Source organism: Aulostomus chinensis, chromosome 10 (genome assembly GCF_037954235.1).
Source record: "Aulostomus chinensis isolate RoL2024-O1b breed Wild chromosome 10, RoL_Achi_v1.0, whole genome shotgun sequence".
Lineage (NCBI taxonomy): Eukaryota > Metazoa > Chordata > Actinopteri > Syngnathiformes > Aulostomidae > Aulostomus > Aulostomus chinensis.
This window is the reverse complement of record NC_141329.1, coordinates 27,621,294-27,640,658: the sequence shown is the minus strand read 5'-3', so window position 1 is coordinate 27,640,658 and position 19,365 is coordinate 27,621,294. Positions and strand designations below refer to the sequence as shown.

General features: G+C 46.5%; 1 protein-coding gene across 9 annotated transcripts in view; it reads right to left on the bottom strand.

The window, feature by feature from the left end:
• The window catches only part of gpr4 (G protein-coupled receptor 4), a 44,864-nt gene that overhangs the window by 3,499 nt on the left and 22,000 nt on the right, over nt 1-19,365 (bottom strand). For 5 of the 9 annotated variants that reach the window (XM_086216800.1, XM_086216801.1, XM_086216807.1 and 2 more), the window contains 2 exons: nt 2,718-3,444; nt 558-822 (listed from right to left, as the gene is read on the bottom strand). In XM_086216800.1, coding sequence (XP_086072926.1) covers nt 558-822; nt 2,718-2,846 — 394 coding nt within the window. In that variant the 5' untranslated portion in view covers nt 2,847-3,444. Of the gene's footprint in view, nt 1-557; nt 823-2,717; nt 3,445-5,605; nt 5,697-10,862; nt 11,008-19,365 lie in introns of all 9 variants that reach the window. The other 4 variants (XM_086216802.1, XM_086216805.1, XM_086216803.1 and 1 more) reach the window with 3 other exon arrangements.

The following is a 19,365-nucleotide window of genomic DNA, read 5'->3' as shown; positions in this document are numbered from 1 at the left end:
AAAGTTTTACTCTACATTCACTGTCCACCTGCTCAACCGTATCAGTTTGTCTGAAATGAAATGCAAGTTGTGTTTTTTTCAAAATTGGATTTTTATTACAAGCGCCTGCATTCTGATTCTCACTCCTGGCAACAAGGATCTATACGCCACAAAGACTCACGCAACTCGTGTGATCCCCCTACAGAGCACACAGCCCCAATCCAAAAACGTACAAGATGGTTCTTCACAAACAGGAACAACTGCACACACACTGTCCCTTCTACGCATCCTGGCTCTGCCCAGCGATCAGGCAGTTTTGGTCAGAGGTCACGGGAGAGCCGTCCTCAAGCTCAGTGTCCACCCCCCCCCCCCCGTCCATCTCTGAGGACATCTTTCAACACTGACAGGACCACAGCATCTCTAAAATTTCGCTCTATTAGCATCAAGAGTAGCCAAAAAAACAAACAAACCACTACACATCACATCTATCAACCACTGGTGAAATGTGCGAACAGCTCATCCTCTGTCACACAGCAACAGAGTCACATGGAGTTATTATTTCAGGAAAAACCACACACCTGTTTTAATGCGTCGAACCTTTGCAAACCGTAGAGGATAGGCCACGGCCAGATACCTGTCCAGCGATATACAGCAGAGAAAGGCGATGCTGACGTAGATATTAGTGTAGAAGATGAAGCCGAAGAGCTTGCAGCTCCCCTGGCCGTGGATCCAGTCATCGTGCTGCAGGAAGTAGTCAATCCAGAGAGGAAGCGTGGTGATGTAGAGGAGGTCGGCCACCGACAGGTTGATCAGGTAGATACCCAGCTCGTTGTGCTGGCGTACCTGTGGGAGAGGAAGACAATGAAAGGAGATGAAGGCCAGGAGAAGGAGAGGAGGAGTGGGTTGAGATTTAGGGGAGAAAACGTTTGATTTATCAATATTTAGTTGGAAATACAGTTTCCAAGGCTGCTGATCCATCCATCCTGGACCGCCTATCCTGTTAAGGGTGGCAGGGGGTGGAGCCTATCCTAACAGCCTTCAGGCGAGAGGCGGGGTTCACCCTGGACGGGTCACCAGTCCATGGCAGGGCCAACACATAGAGACAGACAACCATTGGCTCTCCCAGCCACGCCTACGGTCAATTTAGAGTCTGGATTAACCTGGTCCCCTCTTGATGCCTTTGGACTGTGGGAGGAAGCCGGAGTACCAGAGAGAACCCAGCAGGAACAGGGAGAACATGGAGACTCACCCAGAAAGACCCCGTGCTGCAGCCGGGGCTCCACCCACAACCTTCTTGCTGGGGGGCCACAGGGAGGACCACTGCTGATATTACTGCTAAATCAACTGCAGAGTTTTTAAGTTACCAAAGCAATGACACGGTGTCTCTGAGCGACAGCGGTGCCTCTGACACCAAGGCCTAAACTCTGTTGACGGTAAAAGTCGAAACAGAGGCGGCGATGCTGGCGAGACTGAAGCTCAGCCGTTATGAGGAAACGTCAGTCACACTTAATGACATTTGTGCTTGAAAGTATATGAGCTGGCGAACTCTGTTGAATGAAAAGTCAATAACAATTCTGTCTGTCTGCTGGTGCCAAAGATAACTAAGAGTCTGTGGGAAACACTGGGAATGTTTGATGCTGGATGGGAAAATATCCCCCGAGCTCAGCTGACTGGACACCAACATATGGAGCACGTCATGTGAAATATGACCCATCTCTCCTAACGCAGACGGGGATTCCTGGCCGCCATCGTTCTATTACCAATCACCGATCAGCAGCAGTGATTACTCAAGCCTCTCATTACATTACCTTTCCTCCTTTGTGGGCAGTTTACAGAAAACAAGACACTGCGATGTAATGGGACACGTTAAATATCCATCATTGAATGCAGGCAGCATTTCTGAAAGATGAATCTGCTTATGCAAATATTTTTCCATCACTGAAACCGATTTAAAAAAAAATCTGGAACAAATTTAGTCACACACACACACACACACACACACACACACACCTTAAATGTGGTTTATCCAAACACCTTCCTGTGTGGTTTCACTTTGCTGCTATTATTTGTCCATCGTACAAATCATCCGACTTCCGTGAAACACGTAATCAGAACCCTCGCCACTGTTTTCCCATGGAGGTTTCATTACAATTAATATAGATTTAGGATTAAAAAATGTTAGAATTCAAGCACAAAACTTCTCTTAGTGAAGTCCCAAATTTCTGGACGTCTCAAATGCAGCTTAACAGCAAGCAAAACTTTTACATGTGCTCATAAGACGAAGTTAAGACTGCTAGCAAGAATCTTTTTATTACTTTTCCCATCAATTACAACAATGATAATTTCAAATTTATCACTTCTTCCAGACAAATGTGGTAAAATCTCCATATATTATTACAGCCATTTGGTGTGATTTAGGGTCAGAGTTGATTATTTGACAAAACAATTTAAAGCTAATAATTCAACGACCTCAAGTCTGACAAACGTCTCAGTTTGATGAGTTCGCTGGACTAAAACCCAACATGCGCCGCTGCAAACGTCAGTTCTGACATCATCGCAGCGTTTACTTGTCTTGGATGAATATCAGACTGACGCAACAAGGACTTCTCTTTCACTGAACTACCGGGGAACTTTTTCTGGGAAACACAACAACTTGACCAGGATCCTTACGGAAATGTATCAATGTGAGTGTATAACGTGTGTCTGTGTGTGTGTGTGTGTGTGTGTGTGTTCCTCACCTGCATGTAGGCAGCCCACAGGGCCATGCAGTTAGTGGGGAACCCCAGAACGATGACGATGATGTAGAGCGTGGGCTGGAAGAACAGGTCCACCTTACTGTCCACGTCACAGAACGAGATGTTGCACATTGTCCTGAGTGGAATACTGTGTGTGTGTGTGTGTGTGTGTGTGTGTTACAGGACTCTCAGCTCTGTGTATCGCTCGGTGGTTTCACTGTGTTCCAGCTCCAGCGGGCTGACAGTGACATGCCGACTCTGACGTCCTCCTCGGCCATCCAACACGGAGCGACAGATGTAAACAGAACTGTCATCGCCAGGACATTTCATGGTTCCTATTCCTTAAAACCTGTCCTCCTCGCCCGAGGGCCTCGGTGTGTCATAATCCTCTCCCTCACTTCAAAGCCAACCCCCACGTCCCTCAGAATGTGGGAGTGGAGGAGAAGAAAGGAAGGATCAGGGAATGAATTGTGGTGAAATGAACCTGCCTTATCGACGCTGTGCCAGGCCTCGGGGCTCTGGAGATGACCTCATCAATCTTTGAGAGCATAGAGGTCTGTCAGGTCCACTGTGAGAGGCTGAACATCCACGTGTGTGTGTGTGTGTGTGTGTGTGTGTGTGTGTGAGTGAGAGAGAGAGAGAGACACTTCAGTCCTCAGGGATGTTAAGACACAGGAATAACTTCACCACTCCCACGCCGACTCGTCCTCCTGGAACTCTTGAAAAGACTCTGCAAGAGAGAGACAGACTCGAATGATGACGCTTCATAATCAATCACTGGCACATCCAATGACGTACAGATGATCGTGTTTCCAGCTCTCCGGACAGAACCGCGTCAGGCCGTTCTGCTTCTACACAACAGAAGTACCAAACTACACACGGCTGTTTATTTCGGATCAGACTTTCTGAACAATTTTGCCAATACTTGACATTTTTATTATTTATTTTTTAAATAACTTTTCTGAAACTACAGATAAAAACACACACAAAAAGACAATGCCGGGGCAACAACCTCACATTCCAGGCACTAATATTCATAGTCACATTTTCAACACTACCCCTTACCTTTAGTTTTATATGCTCACATTTTTAAATTTGCAAGTCTGAGTATAATAAACTTAATAAAGCCTCATTCGTACATTTAAAACAGAAGAAAACAATCAGCCGAGGAAGGACAGAGGAGTGAGGGAGGGGAGAAAAGGTGAGGGAGGGGAGAGAGAGAGACAGAAACCAGTGTGAGAGCTAAGTTCTGTTTCACCCCTCAACCTCTCCCTCGCCATCCCTCTCCTCAGCCCCTGTTTATTCATCTTGGACCGCCCCGGCATTTTTCAGTATGGCCGATGTGATTTGCCGTGTGTTTTCAGTCACGTCATTTAAATATCTCCCTGAGCACCGTGGGCAGCCGCTCTCCACAGTTTATGTACATTTCCTCTCGCTGGTCTTGAATCAATACATTTCAGAAACACGCAGCCTGAAGAAGCAGCTGCAGTGAACCACGTCTGATGCAAAAAAACGAGTGTGACTGAAGAAGACAGAACCGTCTTAACGTTGAAGGTAAGAACGAATGTTGCTTTTGGCAGAAATGGACACCAGTGCTGGCTAGGCGCTTAGCATGAGATAGCTAATGACCTCCGGCTGAAATGAACGAGGGAGGAGCACCCAATAAAAATCAAGTTTAACTTGATGATCCAAACACCGGAAGCAGGCCAGGGGTCCTTTTGTATCCTTTAGGGTTCTTTTTTCTGACGTGACCTAAATGTAGCGCTAATAGCAGGTGATGCATGAGAGTTAGCATGTAGCCTGTGCAACAGCTTTACCGTTGGGAAATCCCAGCGTCAGCGCCAGCGGCAAGGGTGTATAAAACTGTTGATTTTAATGTTGGTCGACAGTTTTTTGTTTTTTTTAAATCAGTCAATAGCTACCTTTAGCCAACAGCTAACATTAGCACTCCCCTTCTCCTTCGCTAACACACACACACACACACACACACACAGGCTGCTTTATCACCTGATAGGATTGGCAAAGTGTGAGTTATGTGACATCATAATCACTGGATCACCAACTGTCTGTGTGTCATCTTGACACAGATAAACACAAAAGTGTGTTAGCTAGGAAGCGGTTCGTGAACACTACACAGATTAGGAGCTGCGTGACGCAACGTCCAGCGTCAGTTAATATTAAAGCCGTCTCGCTGGCAGGTAATCAACTGTTTCCTCTACAAAGACACATGAATGCCAATAATCCAAACGTGTCCAAGTCTCCGTTTCACTGGAATAAATCAAGGTTAAATAGCTTCTTGTTGCTTCAATTCTCCCAAAAACGTTTTGTTTGCATTTTTAGAATTCCACACAGATACAAGCCAAAAATAGCCTTGGCAGGATTTCGGTTCCCTGAGGAGAGTAAACTTGTCCTCAGCCCTCGAGAGGAACTTCCCCTCATTTCCCGCTGCTAAGGGGACACGATGATCTGGTGACAGGCGACTAAACAATGAATCCTCCATCACTGCCTCTCAGTCTCAACCGCATCACCTCAGGTAGCGACGCGCCGTGAGTTTGTGGCCAGGATTCCAGATTAGCGGGATGCGGATTCACACTGGATTCGTTCATTTCCAAAGTGATCGACTGAGGACACTTCCTCAAAGTGGCCCCTCATCTTAGCTCTTTCCCTGACAGGTTGTTGTTTTTTTTTTTTTTAAGTCGCCAGCATGCTAAGACCGCCAAAATGTTTCATATTATAATATTTTACATTTCTTTGCAAGTTCATTCTTTGTGTTTTACCAAATCAACACGCGAATGAGGGACCCTTTGATCAAAAATTCCAGATGAAAAACAGACATTTCTGTAAAAGCAAGGATTGTCAGACATAATGTACTTATATTTGTAATTATTTACCTTGGGTTATTGTCACTCTCATATGGTTGCCTCAATTGTTAACTTGGAAGAAAATAAGTTTCTGGAGCTTCTTCTTCAGTGGTGGTTAAACCTAGAAGTGCAATGCTCTGTTACAACAGCGTCCTCTACCTGCAATTTGTGTTTTAAGTATTACATGGTAAACTCCTCAATGGCTGGGAAGACTCCATACAGAAATGTTGTGCATTGTCATCTTTAAGGACCACACAAACTAGAGTATCACCCGCAGTCACAGAGGTGAGACTGTCACCACTGAGTGACATCACTTCCTTTTGTACTCAACACTGCTCACGGCGTGGAGGGTGGAATGTGATTCTGTCTCATACAAACAAACTGTTGTTTACAACAGGTTTAACATGCATCTCATGCAGGGGTGTGAGGAGTTTGTGGTGCCGTGTCTTGCTAAAGGGCACAGCGTCACTCCTCATTTCGCCTCCCAGTGAGACTAACGCAGAGTGACAGGGGTTTGGTTTCTCAGCATGCGGTAAACATCACCCGTGTGATCTCTGCACGGCTCGTCACAAGAAATGTTGCTTGTTCTGTCAAGCACAGATGTTTATCTGGCAGCTTTTGCATGCAATGGCAACACACACACACACACACACGCACACGCACACCTCTGCTGACATGGAGTTCCACGTGCCTGCTTGTTCTGTCAGCAGGTGACAATTAGCCTGTTGTTGTGGAGGAGTGATGACAGGAAGGAAGGATTGTCATCCACCTGCTACCACACACACACACACACACACACACACACACACACACAGAGGCTTGACGTGAAGCATCCTTCTGGGTAAATACAACTAATATACACAGGAAGATTCGACCCAGGAGCCTCAGTGGCTGCTGACCTTTGGTGCATCCATGTTTCACCTCTCCACTCTCAAGTTGAGGCCCAAACTGCCTCCAAAACGTCAGCCGCTCTTTTAGAAATGTGCAGAAACGTAAACATACCAGGGATCCCTGTTCTACTGGTTTACATCCTCACCTGCCCACATAGCAGACGCTGGTGGAGCCCACCTGCATGAGCACACACACTCCCTCCCTCTCTCTCAGCCGTTTCATCGAACTGTCCTTAAACTCATCGCAGCTTCTCAGGTCTCAGCATCACCGATGCCTGAGTCCAGCTGGAGACCTGCGTCGTCCAGCTGGAGACCTGCGTCGTCCAGCTGGAGACCTGCGTCGTCCAGCTGGAGACCTGCGTCGTCCAGCTGGAGACCTGCGTCGTCAGCGGCCGTGATTAACTGCTCACGATGATGGTGTCGTTCCCTCATTCCCTTTGAGTCAGACACGTGAATTATATTGTTACACTAGGAAAATAATCCTTGACAAAACAGAACAAGGTGATTTCTAGACATCAAAATGCTACATGATATCACAACCTTAAAAGGTCTGGACAAACAGAACCGCCTCTCTTACCTCACCTACCGACTTTGAACATATTTCCTGGCTTCAGTCGAACAGTTGGTGGATCAGTTGGATGTTTTCAGGTCAGCTGCTGCCCACTGAGACGGTTCACAGCAGAGGAGAGACCAGCTTTGCATTTCTGCTTCGGATCATCACGTCAACGCATGAAAGCACCGTCGTCGCACGGCGTCCAAACAAACCCACATAGAACAATACTCAATTTGGCGGGATATGGAAAACGCATTGTAAATACACGTATAAAACCTATAATGCAATAAAATGCAAAAAGGGGGCGTGTCCAATATGTCCTATTTAGTACTAATATCTGCTACCGACTTGGAGTTGCTACTATAAAATTCTAAAAAGAAAAAAAAAAGAGGCCTAACCTGCACTTCCAATCTTGTTTCTGGCTCGACTGATGGTCACATGACATGGGGGGGGGGTGTTTATGCTGTAATAATTGAAATAATGAAAGAACTGAATCCTCATGAAAGGGAGGTTTACTGCAGGGCCGCTGGAACCTGCCAGGGGTTTTGATGCTGCTGTTTACTGCACTAAAGTTTGAAGTAGAGGGGAAGGAGGGACTTGGTTCTTTTGGTTACAGAAGGGTCCAGGAAGTGAGTTTAAGTCAGCGTGTGTGTGTGTGTGTGTGTGTGTGTGTGTGTGCTGGCAGCAACTGTGTGGCTGATTGCCAAACATTCCTGTTGATAGTCAAACAGAGGAATCAGGAAGACGGCGATGCAACGCCATCAAGCACGTTGACACTCCTTGAATACTACACAAAACAACGCGCTCATTTCCAAGACACACACACACACACACACACACACAATCCTGATCCAGTGACCTCAATGCCCTCATCACAGGTGAGGTGAACAATCTTAAATCATACAACAACAAAAAACACAGTCTTAAATTTAATTTTTTTCAAAATACATTTAAAATACCAAATGGAGTCAAAAGAAAAGATTTTTTTGCCCAAAAATCCATCATTGGGCAACTTGTCTTGACCCATGCAGGTCATGGAGGATGTCAGCAGCAAATAATGTTCCAACAAACTGGTTTACAAACTACACACGCAGATAAATTCATCCATTATTCTAACAGTGTGACTCAACCTATGGAGACTTTCAGAGGGGAGGCGCCAGAATTCTCAACACCTCCACCGCTCCAACGTCTCTGCTAGAGAGTCTGGACGGTTTTAAGTTTAAAATACAAATGAACAATTCATAATTGATGGTTTAATGTTAAAAAATAAATAAAAATCGAAGTGCCTATGGCAAAAAAAGCTGAAGGAAAAAAAGTTTAATTTTCCTCAATGAAATCTTTATTTAAAGACATTTACTCCTAAACAACACAGTGGTTTGCGTCCTGTCACAGGAGAGTTGAGACGTGTGATCCAGGTGGCCTCACAGATCAGGGCGCCAAAGCTTGGAACACCTAAGGCTTCAACCCTGGAGCTGCGCAGCCTCGTTCAGTCCCCACACGCCACCGCCAAGTCACAGCTGAGCTTGCAGGCAGCAAATTCTGCGTTCCCATTGCTAATGCTGCCGTCACTACTCAGTGACCCTGCACAGTTTTTGTTTTTAGGGAGGGGGGGTCCCTCTTTTGTTAGCATGGTGACCAGAGTCCGAGACATGTCAGGGTCGCACCCCCAGGGTGTCATCACGCCTACACTACATTTTCTTTGGCACAAAGCACAGTGGAAACATTTCCCTGTCATTTTGGATTTGGTTTGTTTAGATCTGCACATGCTGATTATAAATAAATCACACTGAAGTCTCGACTGACTTGTTTAGGAGAGCTTGTTACAGGCACCGCTGCCGAGCAGAGCGAAGACACGTCAGAGACCAGCAGCTACTGAGGTCGACCAACATGGTGGTCAGTCTGATCAGAGCAGGTGGAGGGAGCTCCTCCCGCCAACGTCGCTCACCTCCCACTCTCAAAGTCCCTCGGTCAGAAACAAAAAAAAGACCAAAACAGGGAGGCAAAGAGTTCCAGAAACTTTCCATGCAAGTGATGGCATTTTAACCTTTCCTTTTTGTTTTTGGGAAAACAGTTGGAAACTGAGTAAAGGTTTGTTAATTGATTCATTTCAGAGTTTAGCAGCCCTGGACAGTCTGAGCCAGCCTCTCTAGATCACCTTCCTCATGGTCCCATCAGCAGGTGCAGCCCCTCCGTCTGATTGTCTCTGGTTCCTAAAGTTGGGCTCGCTCGTCTTCTCTCCTCCAGGCCGTCCCAGCGAGGACCACTGAAGAACTTGCTGACCGAGCCGCTTTCTACCAGCAATGCCGCGGTGCAGCCGGCCTCAGTCTACGGGCATTAAAAGCACTTAGACCTGGTGGAGATTCACCACGACAGCGGACAAAGACGTGCCTGTTCACTGCACTGAGCCTTTATGGACCTCTGACAGTCAGAATGCCAGTAATGCTTCCTCTGCAGAACCATGTGACAGGAAGTTTTCCGCAGCCTCGATCATTCCCATGTTTATTTCTCACTTTAGTCTCTGGATGAAAAGAGAGAATGAACATTTTGAGCGGAATGTGAGTTGGACATAAAACTTACTGACTTGCGTTTGACAGTAAAAGAACCGCCAGCAACCATTTATTGTGTCTTTGCTCACAAGACTCCTTCTGGCTTGAATACGAAGCATCAGATACCCTTTAAATCTACATCGTCCATCTCCATGTAGCAGCTGAAAACTGATGACTGTGTCGGTGACCTACAAACACACACCAGGCGAGTTACGAACCAGATCAGAGGTCCCCTGCACGTATTTCATCACTGTCGGGGTCTCAAACTAATGCCACCAAATGCGTGTGGACCTTGGAGGGCCATCTGCTGCTCGGTGAATGTCGGGGAACGGACACGTCTGCACCGTCACTCCTTCCCTCCGTCCTGAACCTCTCTTCCCCCTGGAGGACACGTCACACCAGCTACACCGGAGAGCTGCAGTCACGCTTCCTCACTTAAGAACTGGATCGACTGTGCTTCTGTAGTGACCGAACCACCAACTTCCTTGTGCGTTCAAATAATACATGAAAAAGAACCACTTCAGTGCGTGGATGAGTCACTGAACACAACCACTTGTCAGATTCTGTTGCATTTGACTCGCGGCTGGCGACACGAGTAGAACCAAGCTGACGTCTCCTAACGCTCCTTCTGAGTTCTGTTGCACAGCAACACACTGACACATCTCCTTCAAAAAAAAAGGAAAAAAACAGTACAGTTGAAAATGTGAGGTGGCCCCACGTGACAAGACGCGCACCTCCAGGTATGTTGAGTTTCAGACTCCTGAGAGACGCAGGTGGGTGCAGAAAAAATGAGCAGGAAATCAAGTCGAGAAGTTTTTCTGTGCAGGAAGTCACTTGAACATCCATCGAGGGCATCCAGGCAGGGACATGGTACCAAGCTGACATGGAAGCACCCAGGCGTCCAATCAGTGAGCCTCCCTGAAGCACCAGACTTCTTTATAAAGTCTGTCATTTCTGGGGAACGTGATTACCAACTGCAACTTTAAAGCAGCCGTATGAGTGATAGTGCAATTTAAACCCAGAGCTTCGCTTTAACTGACAGTCTTTATGGAAAATAACATACATCTGACGGATTCACCACAGACCTTCCTGGTGCTGCTGAGCCAGATACAGCAGCGAAGACGCTAGATTGGATCCAGCCGTGGTCTCTGCGCTGAGAGGCTGCAGCAGCCAAGTGTGTAAGGCAGTTATAAATAGAACAGAACCAGCTGACCAAGTTCACCTGAAGCTAAAATTAAAGATGTCTACCGCAGCTCTTGGATTAACCTTCCCATCACAGCGGCCACACCCACGCTCACCTCAGCTTTGGGCTCCTTTCAGGAAATTAAGAAAGCACGGTCTCGGGCACATTCATCCCAGTCATCAGCATCAGAGAAAACAGTTGGGCAACGTTTCCTGTCCTCGGGGTTCCGACATCCCGAGGGGCCCGACTGTTATAATGAGCTGTAAACAGGAGGGAGGACGACTCGCTGTCAGTGTGGTGGGAAAAGCCTCTGAACTCCAGAGGAGCAGAAACTGTTTATCATCTCGCTGACACAGCGATGGTCGGCCTGAACTCAGCCACTTTCCTGTGCGTCTGCTCGGGATTTGGACCTCATCAGCAGATTACATGGATGTCAGTCTTCATTCTAGCAACTGCCACCAACTATTTACCGCCATGAGGAGAGTTGAGATTAAGGCTGAGCAGTTCATCAAGATTTTATACATTTTGATTTGACCGATATCGATTCCTGCAGAGCTCTGAAAGACACAATATTTGTAACGGGATTGAATTAGAATGATTTATTGTGGTGCTGAAGAGTCCTCCCGCTTGTATATCCTCTTCTAGACGACAGCAAATATCTTTGATCCAAAGTACCAGATATACTAGTTACATCATTACACTGATCCCACTTTATTTTTGGTTAAGGGGCTGAAGAAGGAACATAAATGTGTGTGTGTGTGTGTGCGCGCGCGCGCTAAGAGCCAAATGAAAGGCACGAAAGGACCCAGCAGGCCGTCACCATTATGCTGCAGTGTGTCACAGCAGCACACGACCAGGAGAGCTCATACAATCTAATATTTATTATCTCATCACAACCCAGCATTCAGAGAGTACACAGCACGCCGTCTGAGCTCCAGCGTCAAAGATGGACGAATATTGACAACGGGTTCAGGGGGGGGGGAGAGACAACCAGCAATGAAAAGGACATTTTCTTTTTTAGTAATTTACAAGAGCGGGAGAGAAATGTGGTGTGAGGAATCTGAGCGAGGAGATGATGCAAGAATGGAGATGTGGGCGTCAAGACACCGACGAAAATACTCGTGTTTCTACATGACTGTCAAGCGAATTTTAAGTGAGCTGTGGCGACGCTGCAGAAAGGAAACGTGCAATAGCTACATCGGCTGGTGGAGCAAATAAAAGAGTCGAAGAAGACAGACGGCGTCCACCGGCGGAAAACAGAGGACAGTTGGACATGCTGTAAATGTTCTTCGGCACCAGCTCGTATCAGACACGCTGATGCTGAGGCTAAAAAAAACAAACACTTGAGGTATGCAAGAAGACCCCTGTGAAATCCTCTTAACTTAACCCAGCCCTCGATGATACAATGTCAGTTTTGAGGCAGGCGGAAGCATAACTCTTGTGTCCAAGATTTCAGGGACCCTCTGGTGGGTTTGCTCAGGTTCAGTTCATCCCCCTCCACAGGTGGCTTTGCCTGAGGCCTGATAAACATTCCCGTGACGGTTGCAGCGGTGGCCCATTTGGTTTGCTAGCTTGAACACGTGCGGCGAGCTAAAACAAATGTGCTGCGTCACACGAAAGCAAAGCGGCAGCTGTGCTGCACAGCTGGACGGAGGCCGGCTGGTAACTCAACTCAAGCTATGAGTGAATAGGTTCTTCTTTCATTACGGGAGAAAGCGGGAGAATAACGGCAACACAGATGGCTTAACGGGGCAGCGCGTCCCAGGAGGCGGCCGTCGAGTAATGGCAGTTTACCGGCACGCTGCTGCTGATGCCACAGTCTCCGGTTACTGAGATGTTCCAGCACCTTGTTTAAACAGTCTTTTACAGGAAGTGCTGACAGCCAGTTGTCAGCGGCGCGGCGGCTGCAGCTCAGGGTCACAGTTATTGCAGCGATCTTTCAAAGCCCTAATCTCTTTACAGGTGAGTCACAGCAGACAGCAGGTCGTGATGAGATTACGGCCCAGATGATTGGTGATCTCCTGAGCGAGCGGCCAGACGGCGTTATTAGGATGGCTCAGTCTCCAGCACCATAATCGGGTTTTCTAATAACTTTGGAGAAAAATGCACTACTATGGCATCCTGACATCAAGGTTCCCGCAGAGTGACTCAGCACAAGTGTGTGCGACCAGATGAAGTCAGTCCCAGGTGTCTCACATCGGTCCTGTGTGTGAAGATCAGCAAGGAATGTCTGGACGAGTTTTACTCTATCAGGCCTTCACATACTAAGACGAGAGTGCATGTATAGGCTGACGCTACAGAACAGGACTCCATTTATTGATAATCAATAGCTTTCATTACTTGTTGTTGTTTTTGAAGGACAACCTTTAAATAAAAACACACAAGAATGACAATGACAGGTAATCTCAGATTAGACGCTTTTCATTCCCACATTTAAGTTTGTGTGCATGAGACAAAGAGCTGGCACTCACCCGTCCAACGACGCAAGAGCTGTGTTCTTTTCAGCATCGAGGTTTTAACAACTTGTGAGTTATTGATCTGCTTAGCTGGAATTTGTGGCCTTTTTTCCCCCCCATGTATTTTTTTTTCCAAACTTCATCCTGAAGGGTGAAGTGCACAGTCTGTTTGACTGGCTGAGACACGCTGAGCTCTCATCCACAAATAAATCATACCCGATTTACAACAGCACTCAAAATGCTATTGCACAAGATTTTGTTTGTTCCCATGTTCCGTTCTCCTCCCTCTGGCCGATCCGCGCCTCTAAACTCTCCAAATTAAAATAAAATGACGATGTGATTTAGTCTCCATTGTCACTCAGCAAATGAACGTATTCAAGGCTCTGGCCCAGGGTAACGGGACCTCAATGAGCTTTCTTGAATTCCACCATCTGTCTGTTGTTCAGTTCCCTGCTGTTTTCAATCAATAACAAAATTCCAATTTTACCCAAGCAATCAAAGATGTTGCTGATCAAAAAGTGTTGTCTGAAGTGGTAAGTAGAGTAAAGAGAGTGGAACAGCAGGAGGCTCCGGAACAAACGCAGATCAACGCTCATCTCATGGACGTTTCAGATACGACGACGTTAACGACTGCAAGTGTCAAACAACTACATGACAACAATGAGGACAGGAACACAACGGCTGTCACCGCCGTTCGTGTAAGTAAAGATGCTGGGGGCGCGATGATAACAGCTTCCAGCACGCTGTCATCTGCTGAGCTGAGTCAGGAGACTGAAGCCTGAGGAGCTGCATGCCACCATCATGTCACCACCGGATCACCTGAGTGTGGAGCCGAGTCACAATGGCGGCGAGAACGAGCCGCTGACAGAGAAGAAGGCGGAGAGAAACAAGAGCTGACTGCAACGGTGAGGTTCCGATCATGTTCTCCGTAGAGCCGTGATGTCATAACCATCCGAAGCAGACACCACGGCGAGCAGGTTGTAAACAATGGCTCCTGCTCCTGTAAGAGGACATTATGCAACATTTCTAGCTGAAGAATAAATCAACCAAACGGAAGGCTACGACCGCTGCATCTACGAGCGAGGAGCATGATTAATGACCTCCCTGCTCCAGTAATCGAATGACGACCTGAGGGACGATCGACGCCTCAGAAATCAGCCTAGAATACAGGACACGGTGATACGTCTGGAGCGTGAGCTCTGATATCCATAATTTATCCTGGAGTAACAAAAGGGCATCAAAGAACCAGAACATCACGTAGGCCCAAACCGTGTCAGCTATCGAACTTAAGTTAAAAAATACCTAACCTTTGCACCCGTGACTATTTAAATAAAAGGTCAAAGTGTGGTAGTAAATCAAACAGGGGCGAGACACACCGCTGTTCTAGAAGGGGCTTTTGCGGTAGGTGAACCTCGGCGTTCCCTCATTTATCCCTCAGGTTTCCTCGTAACAGCCAGTAATCGATTACTCCTGCCTCTCCCCAACATCCCCCTCCAAAACAGCAGTATCTGGTATCCTGAGGGCCTAATGCCCCCAGATGATATCTGTGTTTTCATCCTTTGAGTTTACAACCTATCCCGTTGTTTTACTTGGGAGGACATCCTCCACCATCGGTCACAGCTTCACGGACGCTTTGCTCCGTTCATGGCGCCATGGGGTTTTTGGTTGCTGGTCAGGCAAAGAAAACACTCTAGAAAGGTCTCTGGGCGCGTGATTGGCAACAGCAGAGTCAAAACTCAAGATAAAAAACCCAAATCCAGTCGCTGATATCAGCAATCAATCTGTTGTTAACTGAAGTTGTTTGTCGTCTCTGTGACTGACACAGACTTCAACAAGGGACAAGCAGGGGACTCTGAGCCTCGAGACCTCTCCAGGAGGGCATGACTCCAGCCCAACAAACAAAAAAAAGAGAGGAGGCTCACTTCCTTCCTTAACTTTATTACCAATCTAAATTCCTCAAGCTTTTCCACATTTGTACCAGACTCTCTTCAGCACAGACCTCAAGTTCTCAGATCGCTTCAGTGATTTTTAAATTTAATCGCGTCAGAAACTGGTAGCTGTAGAGCAGCCAAGGTCTAAAATACTGGTCCTGAGCCTGGAGACCTCTCCGGACCCCCGTAGCTGAGGATTTTAAAAGTCTAAGCTAAAGACTTCTCTTCTCGTGGTTATTCGGTGTTTCCTGATGTCTTGATGGTCAAACTGTTCTCTGTATTTTTACATCTCTTGTTTAATTGTACCGCTGAAGCACTCAGGGCAGCAGAATGAGAGGCTGTAGAAATACCTTTGCCTTTCCTCTCCTGAAAATGTTCTCCCTTCCTGCTTTGTCACATGAATCAAGGAAATATTTCAGGAATTCTAGGTGAAGTGGAAAAACTGCAGACTTTATTATACCCAACAATATAGGCTCAGAGGTTAGCCCCTCTTACAAGTGTTCTCACTTCCTGTTTCTATATCAGGCTCCAGGAAAGCTCAACTCCATCAAGCAGCTCCATCTTCATCTCTGCTCTGCAGCCGCCTGTTTACAGTGGCAGCAGCACAAAGACACAAGGGAAACAAAGAGAGCCGTAGAAGTAATGGGATGTTCATCAAATGTGAACGTGCACACAATAACAGGGGCTTTGGGTGCTTTGTGAACCTGCTCTGGTCCTGAATCTACGGACTCCTTCACAGACAAAAGAATCTATAAGAATAATACCGCCGACAGAAGCTTCCTGACGTTTCTGATATCGGATCAAACGCGATGATTCGGTGAAGCTCTGGCGAGTTAAAACAAAAACCGAAACAAAACACACGGACGTTTCCTTTGGACCAGGACACTCGGTACTTTAAATGATTGCTGCGTTCGTCCAGCTCAACGGGACTTTTAAAATACATCAGCGTTCAAGTGAAGTCACTGATTAGATCCTTAACCACAATTTCTGATCCGACTTTAGGAAATTCACTCTGGCTATCGTTCTAGCCAGCCTGGCATTCTGCGCGTGTTCCGTTGGATCCGTTGTGGTGTTAAACTCCAAGTCAAACAGGGGAACAGTCTCCGGGGGTTCTCCTCCAGGGTTCCCCCAGCTAGTTGAATTCACGACTTTAAGACCTCTCGGAACTACATTTCCGACCAACTTTGGAGACCACGGCACTCTGGCGCCCTCTATATGGCCCTAAATGGTGTTTTTTGCTCTTCACGTGAGACTCGATGGCTTTAACCCCCATTGTGCTGATTGTAAAATTCTTCCGCCACCATGGGCGAGACAGTTTATTAGCGCGTGACCACTCCACGGAGGACGTGACGACCCAATACGCCCCGGAGCTTGTACTCATCCAACCAATGTCCAATACTGAATGCGCTGTTCCTTCAGACCAGTTTTTTTTTTGTGTGTGTGATTATTTTTTGATCTACCAAATTATTGTCCCATGTCTTTGAATATTTAAGACCTTGGACCTCAAATTGAAAGACTTTTTAATGTCTTTTAAGGCCTTAAAATTAGAGTGGTGAATTAAGACCTTTTTAAGACTCTGGGGGAACCCCGTCCTCACGGTGGGTGAACCTACCGCAGAACTGTTGCCCACATTCTGACCGTGCCAGTTTAAGGCCCAGTAGAAGAAATGTTCAATAATCTCAGTTTCAGTCAAACCAAAGTAGAGGTTTGGAAGTGGGAAGGGACCTCCCGGGGGGGGGGTTAAGGGAACGCCGAGTGAATTGAAATGAAATAAACAGTTATCAGAAGAACATCATGTACAAGAGCTAAAGTACTTTGGGGGAATTCTGCTGCTCTCCTTACTTTCCCAGACACAAAGTAATAAATGCCTTGGGACAGATCATTTTTGATGGAGTCTGAAATTGTGTCAAAGAGCGTTATTGGCTGCTCCGGCTCAACCGTTGGAGCGTCTCAGATCAATTAACTGATCTGATAGGCGTCCAGGAATTTGTCGAAACTGAGCGAGTAAACCAAGAAAGGGTGGTGGTGGTGGGGGGGGCCTTGTTCAAATGCTCCGTCTCAAACTCGGACTGTGTGTTTGGACGGAGACGTCAGTCTCCGTGTGGCTGCAGGAATAATACATTTTTAATGAGGTGCTTGCTGGCACCTGGAACTGCTTTCTCACGTGTTGACCTCCTGCTGCACAGGCATATAAATCTTTTTACACACACACACACACACACACACACGCACCTTTTCTTTACTAACAATATTACTTAATAAATGATATTACTACACAAAGTCATCAGCAGTGAGGAGGAAAAGAAAGAGAGGAAGGCCAGAGGAGACAGAGGGGAACGCTGCTGGGGGTGCTTAATTCTGGCTGATCATTTCACGCTCAGGTAGCCGTGCAGCCTCGCCATGTTTCCAAGCCCTCGCAGGCTTGACCCGACGCCCTGCAGGGAAAATTAATGATTCCAATAAAAGCGCCACATTGTCCTCTAAAAATTCCCGCATCGAGCTTTGTTGGACAAATCTTAATTTGGCGGACAGATCACTAGGGCTTATTATTGCACCTCTGGGAATAAATTAAAGTGTTGTCAGCACTTTTTATGACGGGGAAGGTACAGAGCTGGAGAACGCAGCACGTCAGTAACGGGTGGTGGACAAAGAACACAACCCCGGTACTTTAGTCAAGTTGTAGATACTCCTGGTGAAATCCTACTCCACTGCAATTGAAGTATATGTTTTGTTTGAGCTGAAGTAAGCAGTACTTGCATATAAAAATACTTGGATATTGAAAAGCACATTGTCTTGATTGCTGTTTTTACTATGCAGTCGAAGAACCACACGGCACCAAACAGGGTCTATAGACACAGCTATAAAACCTTCAGCAGAGAAAATGCATTTGAATCAACTGGGATCATTTTTGTTGTCCTCCTCTGAGGAAAACAGGTTCTGGCCGATCACATTTTTAAAAAAATGAATAAAACAATCACAGATTTTAAAGTTCCATGGTGGCCTTCATGAAAATGTAGCAGAGCAACACTTCAATATTTGAGAAGAGTGGAGCAAAAGTCTCGAGTTTGAAAAGAAAGAAATCGACAGGTACTAGAAAATCCCGCTCAAGCAAATATACCCAAAACAACAAAGCCCCCTGATTATGCGTCACCAAAACCAGCTTATTTTTACTGGTCTAAATGCTTGGATTTTCAACTGTGACAAAGAGCGGTCGCAGCGACCGATGGAAGGAACTGTGCGTCGTTATGAAGCGTCTTGAAAATCATCAGCCTGCATGAAATCGTCTCTCCTCATCTGCTTTGACCGAGTTCTCACAGGAGTCTCGCGGCTTCGGGGCAGGAATGGAAAGTGAGCTGGGAACACCCTGTCTTGGTGGTGCTACCCTGGTTTTGTCCCACATTCCTGTGATTGATCCTGACTGTTCAAAATAAACCAGGAGTGAATCCATCAGTTAAGTACTTGGGATTCCGCACCACCCTGTTACTGAAACATTTGAACCGTCATCCAGCAGCTGAACTGGACTTGTAATCTTCTCTTCCGCGTCATATAAACTCTAGATTCTGACCGTGTGCTGCTATGGCCGTTGTGTTGTAATTAGGTGGTAAGCTTGGCTTTTGTTCCTCTTCTTTGGGCTCAAAAGCCTCGAGAGGTGGTCGCTTTCTCTGATGGACAGCTAATGGCTGCTAACGAACAGTAGCATAGCTCAAGTTAGCAAATTTAGCAGTTTCATGTTGATTGTTACTGTGTGACATCATCACCACGTGTATGGTGTCACGGTCGACCACATGACTTGTCGATCTTATCACTGCTATTGGAGTCACCCTGGTAACCAGGAGACTAGATTAGTGCTGCAGGAGTGACGGAGACACCTGCTGGCCTGGAGGTGAAAATGCTGACCACTGCACCTTTAAGCAATATCAAAATACCTGTACTGTAGTTGAGTATTTATAATTTAGGGGACCTTGTACTTTTACTCCACTACATTTGTCTCTCGTCACCTTGAAGAGAAAACGTGTTGAAGTTGTGTTCTTTCTAAGCTGTCAGGCGTAAATCTGAAGGTATGTCATCTTCATTGGGCTTTGCCATGAACTTTTAGAAAATTGAGGGCTCTCAAGCACTGGAATACACGGTCACGTAGAATGTGTACTTTTCCTTTTGATGCCTAAGTAAACTAAATATCAGAAGGCTTTTCCCTTTTTACTTAAGGAGAATATTGAACACGAGAGTGAGT